This window comes from Nicotiana sylvestris, chromosome 8 (assembly GCF_000393655.2).
Source record: "Nicotiana sylvestris chromosome 8, ASM39365v2, whole genome shotgun sequence".
NCBI classification, from domain to species: Eukaryota; Viridiplantae; Streptophyta; class Magnoliopsida; order Solanales; family Solanaceae; genus Nicotiana; species Nicotiana sylvestris.
In genome coordinates this window covers 116926950-116939855 of record NC_091064.1, presented here as the reverse complement: position 1 = coordinate 116939855, position 12906 = coordinate 116926950, and the positions used below count along the sequence as shown (strand labels likewise).

The 12906-nt window shown below is 41.1% G+C and overlaps 1 protein-coding gene across 1 annotated transcript; it reads right to left on the bottom strand.

Annotated features, from left to right (window-relative positions):
• Nucleotides 1–1266: 1266 nt before the first annotated feature.
• LOC138875575 (uncharacterized) lies at nt 1267–6143 on the bottom strand. Its single transcript, XM_070154413.1, has 4 exons — nt 5893–6143; nt 5373–5568; nt 4377–4533; nt 1267–1694 (listed from the first exon to the last, which is right to left on the bottom strand). The coding sequence occupies exons 1-4, from the start codon at nt 6141–6143 to the stop codon at nt 1267–1269; spliced, it is 1032 nt and encodes a 343-aa protein (XP_070010514.1).
• Between the last annotated feature and the right edge of the window lie 6763 nt (nt 6144–12906).

Sequence of the window (12906 nt, the reverse complement as noted above, 5' to 3'; positions counted from 1 at the left end):
GAGTAGGTCCGAGTCTCCAATCACTAATAACTCTTGAATGTTCATGTCAATGGACATTTTGAGCCCTAAGATGCAAGCTTCATATTTATCCATATTGTTGGTGCAGGGGAACTTGAGCTTGGCAGACACCAGATAATGCTGACCGGTTTCTAATACTAGGACTACTCCTATGCCAACTCCTTTGAAATTTGCTGCTCCATTGAAAAACATTCTCCAACCTTCATAAGATTCTGCGATGTCTTCTCCTATGAATGATACCTCCCCATCAGGAAAATACGTTTTCAGGGGTTCGTATTCTCCATCTATCGGATTTTTAGTGAGGTGATCTTCTAGTTCCCATCCCTTGATCGCTTTCTGAGTAATGTAGACAATGTCAAATTCACTCAACAGGATTTGCCATTTGGCTAGCTTGCCAGTGGGCATGGGTTTCTGGAAGATGTACTTCAAAGGATCCATCCTTGATATGATATATGTAGTGTAGGCACTAAAGTAATGCCTTAGCTTCTGGGCCACCCAAGTCAAAGCACAATAGGTGCTCTCTAATAGAGAATACCAAGCCTCGTACGGGGTGAAATTCATACTGAGGTAATAAATGGCCTGCTCATTCCTCCCCGTTTCATCATGCTGCCCCAAAACGCAACCAAAAGCTCCATCCAATACTGCAAGGCAGACTAACAAAGGTCTACCTAGCTCGCGCGGGACCAAGACTGGTGGTGTTGATAGGTATTCCTTGATTTTGTTGAAGGCCTTTTGTCAGTCATCAGTACATTTGGTAGCGGCGTCCTTCTTCAACATCTTTAAGATTGGATCACAGATAACTGTAGATTGTGCTATGAACCGGCTGATGTAGTTAAGTCTCCCCAAGAAACTCATCACGTCCTTCTTGTTCTTTAGCGGTGGCAATTCATGAATAGCTTTGACTTTTGATGGATCCAGTTCCATTCCCCAGCGACTCACAATAAACCCAAGCAATTTTCCAGCAGGAACCCCAAATGTGCACTTTGCAGGATTCAGTTTCAGGTTGTACCTTCACAATCTATTGAATAACTTCCTCAAATCTTCCATGTGATCAGTGGCCTTCTTGGACTTGATGATAACATCATCTACGTACACCTCTATCTCCTTGTGTATCGTGTCTTGAAAAATGGTAGTCATGGCCCCCATGTAGGTGGCCCCAGCATTTTTCAGGCCGAACAACATCATTTTGTAACAGTACATTCCCCACTGCGTAACAAAAGTTGTTTTCTCAGCATTTTCTTCATCCATCTAGATCTGATGATAACCAGCGAAGCAATCTATGAACGACTGTAATTCATGCTTGGCACAATTGTCAATTAGGATGTGTATGTTCGGCAAAGGGAAGTCGTCTTTTGGACTAGCCTGGTTGAGATCCCGGTAGTCGACACAGACTCTGACCTTCCCATCCTTCATTGGCACTGGAAAAATTTTTGCTAACCATGTTGGGTATTCTACTACCCTTAGAACCTTAGCTTTGACTTGCTTAGTGACTTCCTCCTTGATTTTCAAAGTCATGTCAAGCTTGAACTTTCTAAGCTTTTGCTTTACCGACAGACATGTCGGATTGGTTGGCAGTTTGTAAGCCACAATAGAAGTACTCAGACCAGTCATGTCATTGTACGACCAGGCGAATATGTCCTCATACACCTTAAGGAATTCTACATATTCTTTCTTTTCTGATGGCGATAGGTGAACGCTGATTCATGTTTCCTTGACATTCTCTGCATCTCCCAAGTTGACAATTTCGGTCTAGTCCAGGTTGGACTTAGGTCTATTTTCAAAATTCTCAACTTCTTTAACAATGTCTTTTGGTATGTCATCTTTCTCTAAATCAATGTTCGTTTGTTGCGTTGTCTCATTGCATGTCACAATCATTGGTTTATCAAGTCAAGTAATAGTAATGTTCTATAAGTAAATTAATGAGAGAAAAATAGTAATGAGTGTTGATTCATAAGAAAAGTCAAAATGCTTTGATAAATTACATAACTGTTTTGGAACATTGGAGATCTTATTGCAGGAATTAAAATGCGAAAAAAAATCATTTAGTAAATAAAAACAGTGCATGATAGTTGTTTTAGCCTTGCTACCCTGAGGCTCATCGGGCTCTAGTTGTCCTGATGGTCCAGTTATTGAGGTGTGCCCCTCTTCTTATAGCCTGTATGGAAGGACCTTCCTCCGCCTCCTCCTCGAGGACAACACAACAGTCCATATCATTGTCTTCTAGGAACAAGTTCTTCAACGATGCTAGTGCTTCTTCTTCGTCTGACCCATAAATAATATCGGCCGGTTGGAAGGTCTGCTCTAAATGTGGTATTGGCTGCTCCAATGGATAGTAAAGACCGCGCCATGGTGGTGACCAGTTGTTGAATTCTTCCCAGGTGTACTCATATCCCAGACCGAAAGTAGTGCCATATTTTTTGAGCTTTATGGGCTTAGCGATTCCTTGGAGGTTCTTGCCGAGCCCCTTGCCAGGTTCGTACCCACTCCAATTCAGTATACTCTCGATCTTATTATCCCATCATTTATCTTTCTCAATAGAATTCACTCGTTCAATGTGATGGTAAGTCTCTCTACCTAGCTTCCTTCTTCCTTCGATCGACGGAATGGTCTATAGAATGTATATAGGATTGCTGTCGTCGCCGTAAATGATCACTTCCTGGTGATTCCATTCAAATTTTAAGGCTTGATGAAGTGTTGATGCCACGACCCCAGCATCATGAATCTATGCTCGTCCCAATAGCAGATTGTAAGATGTTGTACATCTATCACTTGGAAATCAACATCGAACCAAGTTGGCCACATTTGCAAGTATAGACTGATCTCCCTAGTGGTGGACCTTTGGGAAACGTCGAAGGCTTTCACATTTATGGCTCCGTCCTTTATCTTATGTAGTTCCTTACCCAGCTTCTTGAGTGTTACTAGTGGACAAATATTGAGACCGGATCCTCCGTCGATCAGGATTCTAGTGATAAAATAGTCCTCGAATTGCACAGTGATATGTAGTGCTTTGTTGTGTCCTAGCTCCTCGGGTGGCAGATTATCCTCATGAAAAGTGATATTGTGGCTTTCCAATACCTGTCCTACCATATTAGCCATTTTCCCACCGATGATATTGCTTGGCACGTATGCTTCACTCAGCACCCTTAGAAGAACATTCTTGTGCACCTCTGAGTTTTTTAACAAAGTAATAATGGAGATTTGTGTTGGTGTTTTGTTCAACTAGTTGATGACCGAGTATTCCTTGGCCTGTATCTTTCTCCAGAGGTCATCTAGTCCTGTTTCAATGAGGGTTGCCGATTGGAGGCCTGCTTGCTTGACTTAGCTAGATGTTCAGGGGTATAGACTCTACAAGTTCTTGTCATACCCTGTGCGGCAATAGTCTCCTCAAACCTAACCTTGCCTTTCCTCCTTGCCTCGGCTGTATAGTCCTATGGTACAGCCTTTGTATGGAACGGTGTCATGGCTATCATCACCACTGGGATCGGTGTGGCTATCTTTACTCCGAATGGAACATGTGCCTTGGGTGGTAGAACTGCACTTTAAAACGGTGTGGGCACATTTGCCGAAGACACGAATTGAACCTCAATTGGCGCTGGCGTCTTTGTAGATGACGTTGTTTCAAACTCAAATGGCACAGACATATTTACCTTAGCATCCCTAGGTGGTTGAATCTGGACTACGATCGGATTTATGGTATTTACTGGCTTCTTTGGGTCATCACCCTACGTGATCAAACCGATCGATCCCTCGGGATACCAATCATCCTCTATTTCAATCATATGTATGCCTCCCCCCTTATGGTCTGGCATAGGGTTATTGCGAATATTTGGAGAAGGTTCATTCGCCACAATAATCTTATTATCAATCAAAGACTAGATCTTGTCTTTCAAAGAATGGCATTCATCGATGGTGTGTCCCTTCATGTCGGAATGGTATGCACATGATTTGTTTGGGTTAACCTACTGAGAAGGGTTCTTAGGAGTTGCAGTCGGGATGGGGTTGACATAACCAGCAGCTTTGAGTCTCTCGTACAACCGGTCAATAGGTTCAGCATTGGCTGTATATTGCTTTGGAGGTCTGCGATCAAAGTTTGGTCGAGGTCTAGGGAAATTTTGGCGTGTAGGAGGTGATTGGTAATGGGATAGTTGAGCATTGTAGGTTTGGTAGACACGTGTAGGTTGGGAATATCTAGGCGAAGTAGGCTGATATGTAGGAGGTGGAGGTGATTGATAAGTTTGTGGTGGAGCTTGGTATGAGGGTAAGGGTGCTTGGTAGTTCGTAGTTGGCTGATATATGGGTGGAGGTGTCGGGTAGGTTTGGTATTTTATAGGAGATTTGGTTCTTTGTGCAACCATTACGGCCCTCACGTCCCTTTTTCTTAGACACACCACCAGATTGCAAGGCCTTATTTGTAGCTTGCAAGGCCTTGAAGTTTGTAACCATACCACTTTTGATGCCCTCTTCAATCCTTTCACCCAGCTTGATAATGTCGGAAAATTTATGGCTCTCGATCATCTTTAGTCATTCATAATACAACGGGTCTTGAGCCCGAACAAAGAATTTGTTCATCTGTTCCTCCTCTAAGGCGGGTCTGACCTTAGTAGCTTCGGACCTCCAGCGAGTAGCATACTAGCGAAATGTTTCTGTAGGTTTCTTCTTTAGATTCTGAATATAGAACACATCCGGTGCATTTTTTGTGTTAAACCTGAACCTGTCCATAAAGCCGGACTCGATGCTTACCCAGGTTGACCATTTCTTTGGATCCTGGCTGATGTACCAGGACAACGCATCTCCTTTCAGACTCCTCATAAATAGCTTCATGCGGATTCTCTCGTCTTTTCCTACTCCAACCAGCTTGTCATAGTACGTTCTCAAATGGACACTTGGATCCCCTGTACCATCAAACATTTCAAACTTCGGAGGTTTGTACCCCTCGGGCAGTTTGACATCGGGCTGTATGCAAAGTCTTCATAGTTCAACCCTTCAATTCCCTTGCTTCATTCGATGCCTTGAATCCGGCTAGTCAATTTTTTAAGTTCCTCAGCTAGGTTCCTGATGAGCAAGTCTTTATCATCAGACTCGGGTGTGCTTGAGATGGGTTAGGCAAAGTGTGGCATGGTATCCGCATAGATAGAGGTGTTGTGGTGGGTGTGGAAGTGGTCATTTGCGGAGTTTAGAGGTTCTGGGATGAGCAGTGGGGTATTATTTGGGAGATGGCAGGTGTTGCAGTGATGGTGAGGAGCGGGATGGTTCTGTTGCTTAGGGATATTATATGGAGGTGTAGGGTTTTGAGCATTTGGGAAATTGATGTCTGGATTGGTGAGGGAAAATGACAGATTTGCCAGATTTCGAACCTGGTCAAGCTCTTCTTGGAATTTCAGCAGTTTTTGTTCAAATTGGGATGCACTTTCCTTGGGAACCTGAGTACCATGACCATTAGTGGCCTCTACCCGTTCACTTGAATTCTCCTTTCTGACGTTGTTCAAATCTTCCATCTTCCCTTTGTTCTTGTTTTTGACGGGACTAAGAGGAGGAGTGGGTGGAGGCCCCCTGGATCTTATGGAATAGGATGATGTTGCCAGAGTGCACGAACTAACCTTTGGGGAGGGAATAATAAAACAAAAAGTAGAACAAAAGGTAACCAAGTTAGTGAGGATTATAAAAGGTGTTGCAGTATTTAAACACATAGTGTAGAATGTAAAACGTGTCCTAATTTGGGAACCTATTTGTGCCCGAGGTTGGCCTAGTGACAAATTAATTTAGAGAAATTAGAATCCTAAATTCCTCATTTTATGGATAGAAAATAAGACGAATCCCAAATCGACACTAAACAAACAAGAAATAAAAGTCACTAATGGCCATTGGCCTTATTACATTTTATAAAGCGAAAGGGAAACTCCTATATACTTGGTCCCAGAAGGACCTTCCCCAGATTCGGCATCCTTGGCTCCGTCGAACAGCTTCCCCAACTCGCGAAGTCCCAGCAATAGGTAAGCCCTGGCTAGGTGTCCGCCTTCGTTTCCCTTGGCATTTTGACAATCATCGATTATTTTGAGAAATTTCCTTTCCAACTCTACTATGCCCCGCTCCAAATATTCTAGTCGCTTGTTGGCACTAACAGCCATGCCGTTTCACTCCTCAATCAGCTTCTGGTTGGCCTCTTGTATCTTGCGGTGTTCACTCTCGCATTCACAGATCCTTTTGCACAACTGGTTATATTTGAATTGTGCCTCGGCCTTTTCATCTATGATTTTGTGACCTCGAACAAACCTAGGCTGGCCCAGACCCTCATGACTACCCTCAAACCATCCTGAATAGTAGGGAGTACAACCAACATGGTATCTGTCTGACTCGATGGTGTCCCTCCCCATTACGATCTTGCAGTGCCACATATGCTGAGCTTGGCACTTGTAAGGACTATCATTATCCTGGAAGTCAGCTCGAAAATGACTCATCTTGTCGACCCTGGGTACAACCTACTTCCTACCAGCTTGCCTCATAGCTCGGAGAGGGACATAAAGATATGTTCCTCTCAGACCAATCAATACCAGGAAAGGTGTATCTCTAGATCGGGCGATGAACTCCTCGGTCAGAAACCACTCGAACATCCATTGAATTTGGTCTTCAGTTAGAGTTTCAAAAAGCTCGACCCATTCTCCAGCATTCTCCGGCTGGGCAAACATATTAGGGAAGTAATTCATTCGCTTTGGATGATGAAAAGAGATGTGATCATCCTAGTCCCTTCGTTGAATCTCTTATTAGTATTCGCCCTTTTGGAGGTGTTCCATGAGCCAGAGTTGAAGTAGTAAATTGCAACCTTCGAAGTGTTTTGCTCCTTGTTGACACTTCTCCAAGGCTCAGTATATATCTGCAATGATCATGGGCACAATGCTGAATGGTTGCCCACCAATTCCTTCCATTAAGGTCTTAGTTACCATGGCCAGCCTAGTGTGGATTATCGCTTTCTTCATCGGAAACACGATCAGACCCAGGAAACAAAACATGAAGACGAAAACCCTTCGTTGGATGTGCCCTAAGAATGTAATGGCAAACTCGTCAGGGTAGGTATGGTAGGATTTGCTGTGACCGTACCTTTCATATAAATAGTCAAAAGGGATGTAGGATTCCTTCAAACATGTCAATTCTGGATTTTTCTTTAGACCCATCATTTTGAGGAAGCCCCTGCCCTTGCAGTTCTTAGGCATTAACAATCCCGGAGTTTCCCATACTATGCCAGCCAATACTACTATCTCCTCTAGCAAAGGTGTCATTTCAACGTCCCCAAAGCGGAACACAGCTCTCTCACAATCCCAAAATAGTGTAGTAGCTTCTCTGATCTTGTTGTTGGGTTGGATCTCTAGGAGAGAAGGTAAGTTTCCCAGATACTTCTGATGAGGGTTTGATCACTAGAGTGAAGATCCTTCCACCAGCTTAGCAGTCTTGGGTGGATGTTGGTGACCATGCTGAATCTAGGGACTTCATGCCTCATATTCCTGCGAGACAAATAGGGTTAGGCCCTTACCCACACCAGACTCAACTAATTAATACCAGCAATCAGCATGAATCATTTAGTTCTCCAAATAAATGCACAGAACGTGGGCATTGGGTTTAGGGAATCCCAATGGACTTTGGACAAGGCTATCTTAAAGAGTCATTATGCGGACAACATAACTGACACAGCTAGGTTTGACCATGATGCATGCACAATTTAAACAGAGTAAGGTTTCTTTGGGGTTCTAGACTGGTACACTTGAGCGGACAACTGAAGGGGGGAAAGTCATAGAACCGTCAACTGCACCGATGATCGACTGGTTTTACCATAAATATGTCTTTCTGGATTTAGGGGGTAATAATATAGGAAGAGCGCAACCACTCATTATAACCATTTCTATGGCATTTTTTTGGCACAAGTGGAATATGATGTTGAACATGATTATGCAATAATGAAAAGCATGTTGGCACGTATTTACACGTTTAGAAAACAGTAAATACAGCAGTTTCATAATTTAAAACAGTAATAAAAGAAAGGAACAAAGAAGACATGTCAGTTTTGCAATTGAGAAAGAAACTGAATGCTTAAAGGAATTAAACAAGTAATTGCACATAAGGAGGTACAAATTCACAATAACAATCTGAAGTGGTAAAAGCCTAAATGTCCCCAGTAGAGTTGCCATGCCGTCGGGCCCCCTTTTTCCCTCATAGGCATCAGGAGATCGGGTTTGTGACATTTTAGGACAACTCATTCCTTTTGGGAACTGGGTTTTACATTTGAAGAGTCGCCACCTAATAATTTAAGGTGTATTACGACACCTATAAGGTTCACTTCTATGTTTGTTTGAATAACCAGAGATAGGGTAAGAGTTTGAAATTATCCTAAGGGGAAGGTGTTAGGCACCCCTCAGGATCCACTAGTGTGGTTCCCGACAAGACAGTTTTTATGAATTTGTGATATTTAGCAAATATACAAGTATAGGCTCAAATTGTAGGGGATTTGAGTTTAAACACATAAAAGTTCGAGAAAACAAATAAAAGGCGAATTTGGAAGAGAAGTTACAATTCTGTAAATACTTAAAAGAGAAAAGAAAAAGGGGGAGGGGTCCTAAGTTTATTTATAATATGGATCACGTCAATGTGATACCCGGTATGACACTCCTCAGAAGAGGAGATACACAAGGGATTAGCGCACCGGTCATCATATCCATATATACCCTTCCCACCCCGTTAAGGTATTAAAGTACGAATTGGTCTCGATCTCTATTGCATGTTATTACCCATCCCATTCCTATCAGTCCCGGAGAAATTTAGGACTACTATTCCTAAAGGGGAGGGATATTAGGCTGACTTTCTGGTTTCAAAAGGTGAAAAAGCTAAGGTGACATACAAAACACATAAATACTGCACATTATGGGAAACATGTAAACAAGTAAAAGGCTCATGTATACCTCCTCAAGCAAAAAACACATAAATAGCATGACTTAAACATACATTTAGGGTCTGAATTTAAAATACTAAAGGCGGGGGGAGTTTTAATTATTGAAGCAGATTAGTTTATTACATAACTCAGATAAGAAGTCTGAATCAGGCCTGCCTGCTGGTTGTAGAAATTACTAATTAACAAAGGCAAATTCAATTTTATTATTGTTATCACCTAAGGCTTGCCTAAGAGTTGGGGTGCGATCCTATAAACATGGTATCTATTCAGAATATGGCAAAGCAATAACTATTTCAAAACAAACGATTTAAGATCCTACATGCATGCTTTCTAAACCATAGGGAGTGAGAGAGTTGTTTAAAACTAGTTGAGGACAGTATGAATTAAGCTAATTTTAGACTAAACTGATTTCGAATCCTGTAGGCAGGATATCTATTGTTACTGATTTAATTCCTATAGACGTGATATCTAGTCGAATGTGTATTGAAGCAGGCAGAATTTACTCGCAATTCCTATAGGCATAATTTCTAAAAAATGGTGTACTGATTCTTATCATTATGAACATGATATCTAATTTTAACCATTTAGATCCTAAGTACATGGTATCTAAGTGTGATAATAACATGCAGAATTTAAGGCGAAATTTTGTAGGCGTATTATCTAAATACTGAGTTAGACATGCAGAATTTAAACAAGTCCTATAGGCGGGTTTTCTAGATGCAGAGTTAAACATGTAGAACTTTAGGCATATTTTCTAAACGCAGAGTTAAACATGTAGAACCACGGATATTATAGGCTTGATATCTAAATTGCAGAATTAAACAAGCAGAATTTTAGGTGCTATAGGCATAATATCTACCCTTAAGCATCCATAATTACCCAACCCTTTTCACTAGCCAACCCCAATGTTTATTACAAATTATTACAAACTGAATAATGGATTACATCAAAAAAGTACAAAAGAAAAAATTACAACCATAGGAAGCCTGATTCTTGACTTTCTATCTGTGTTATAAGATAAACCAACTCAAATGCCATTTGTTCAAAGCCTTTCTCAGACCTGGGTGTTTCAAAGTTCCCTAAGGGTCTCAAAGAACCTCGGGCAGTGCTTACACCCAAGTTGCATAACAAGATAGAGATAAGTGTAGTGTGGAAGGGCCAACCCTTTTGTATCTAAGTTCAAAGGGAGCTCATGGGTCCCAAACAAAGGCTCACACAAGAGGGCAGAGCCTAAGTCTAAGAGTAGAGTGTAATTGCAGAAGCAGAGAGTTGTTTAAAAAACTGGGTTGAGAATAGTAAGGGATAAGGCTAGTTTCAAAAACAATAGTTGTGAAGCTGAAATTGCACAACATCAGCAATTGCACAAAGGGGGCAGAGGTTTGGGAATACATTGCAGGTGACATATGACCCTAAGAGGGGTCAAGTCTGGACATGCACAACAATAAGAGATGATGGCATGCCCATAAACCAGCCAGAAGACATAATACATAGAGAGGATCGGGTTTGGGTCATGCACAACAATGTCTAATGCTGACATGCCCTCAAACCAACCAAAGAATACAAACACACAAGGGATATGGGGGTTTGGAATTCATAAGTAACTGATAGAGTTCAATTCATAAGGAAAACATTAATTCAGAAAAAGTAAAGAGGCAGATTATAGCATGCTTGAGAATGAAACTTGATCAAACATAAGCAGGAAACAGGCAATAGTGAAGGGAATAGTAAAGAAACATGTTGTTGTTGATGCTGGAAGATTAATCAGAACATACCAGTAAAGAAGCAAATGCAGAAAGAAAGTAAGAAAATTTTCCCACAGCCTAGCCTTGGCTTTCAGCCGACTAGGTAAGGCAGCAACACAAGTAGTAGCAGAGAAAAGAGAGAGAGCTTTTAGTGAAGTGTGTGTTCTGAACATAAGTAGTTCGTGTGTTTGAAAGAATAAGAGGTGCGGGGTATTTATAGCTTTAGAAAGCGAGTGAAGGAGAAGAAATAATATACAAACATGGAAACAATCACAAGTTAGAATTAATTACACAAGTGATTCCCTTTAATTAAGGAATCACTGCTTAACGGGCAATGGCAGACTCAAAATAAGGAAAGAAAATCAATTTGTAGGCAAACTGATTATTGCCATAAAAGAAGGGGTAAAACATTAAGTAAGCAATCGAGTCTAAGTACAGAAATACACTTATTTTGGGAAAAAGATTCAGTAAAGCAAAGTAAGGAAAGAATCAATTAACTTTAACAGGCAACTGAAATTAGAGTTTCATGAAAGCAAAGTTTGAAATCAGTCCCAAGATTGAAGATTAATCAAATAAGGAACCTCAAATATAAATAGAGCGCACAAATACTAGACATGCGAGCCAAACCTATTGGCAAAAGAAACAGCATACAGCAGTAGCCTAAGGTTCAGTAGATAGTCAACATTCGAAACATAATAATCAAGTAGGTCAAGTCACATTGAATCAATAGTGAAGAAAAAATAGAGTATTAGAAGCATGCAAAGGTCTCATAGCAGTAGGTGTGAAACCTTTTGAAAAGTTAGGGTTTACAGCATAGTCGAGTTTTAAAGATAGTAAAAAAAACTAGAATTAGAGGAATCACATAAACAAGGAGCCTCAAGTCGAGTGAGGTATTCAAACGAACCGTTTCAAACCCAAAGGCATAGGGTTTTCAACAATAGTAGAGCTTAAAAGATGATAAATAAACAAATCAAACAAAAACTTAACTAAACAAGCACTCGTCTAACAAATAGCCAAAAGAAATTAGGGTTAGAAGCAGTGTCAGTGAGCAGAGTTATTTACCAGGTGTCATCTACTATGCAAGCTCCGGTCCAACTGAAAAAGCCTGGACTACATGTGCCTCACAAGTGGCTGGACTTACTGACAATGATGGAGCAATACACACCTCGACTGAAATATGATAAAGTGTTATGGGAATTTCCTTCAAGAGGATGGATCAAAGTGAATATGGATGGAGCATGTAGAGGGAACCCGGGGAGGAGTTCAATTGGTTTCTGCATAAGGGATGAGGTAGGTGATTTGATATATGCAGAAAGAAGGGAGATTTCTGAAGGAACCAACAATGAATCAGAAGCGGTAGCTATTGTGGAGGCATTGAAGATGTGCAAAAATCTTAATTATTTCCAGATATGGCTGCAAACAGATTCTATGCTATTAAAGAATATTATAGAGGAATCATGGAAGCCTCCTTGGTATATTACTGAACATGTAGAGGAGATTTTAAGATTGAAGGAACAAAGTATCATCAAGGTCACACACATATTCAGAGAAGGGAATACATTAGCAGACCACCTTGCCAATTATGCTCTAGATGAAGGAAATACTGAATGCCATGGTTTCTGGGATATGGACTCAAAAGGAAGGAGGATTATTAACGAAGATAAGATGCAATGCCCTTACATAAGAGTGAAGGTTGCAAGGAATTAGGAGGAAAAGAGGATTCATTTTGTTATCACACTCTAATCATTCTTGAGGAGAGTTTGGATAGCAATTTTTCGGCTAACTTTGTTCACTTTTTTGCAGGTATTTCATCGAAGCTAAAGCCTAATCTTATAGTAGAATCTCAAGTGGTGGTATTAATGCACTGCATTCAATCCACTGGGAGGACACTAAAGGTGGGCTTTGGCACTTTTACAATTTTCGATTCATGATAGTCATTCACATCAAAGGGAAGTACTGAAATAGCATGGGAAAACAAGATGGGCACGTGAAGTTCTGGTCAATAACAGATGCCAATGCGCTTGGAGAATGCACCAGCACGCTAGGGAATTTCTAGGAAATGCTGGTGTTTAATTGTTTATTGCTGGAACATGAAGGGCACTCGATAGGATCTGGTAAAAGGAGTGGAAAAAAGAATTTGGCATGCGTGTTGGAAACAATAAACAAATCAGCTTTTCAAGAAATGCTGGAAGCTCACATTTTGGAACATTGTAG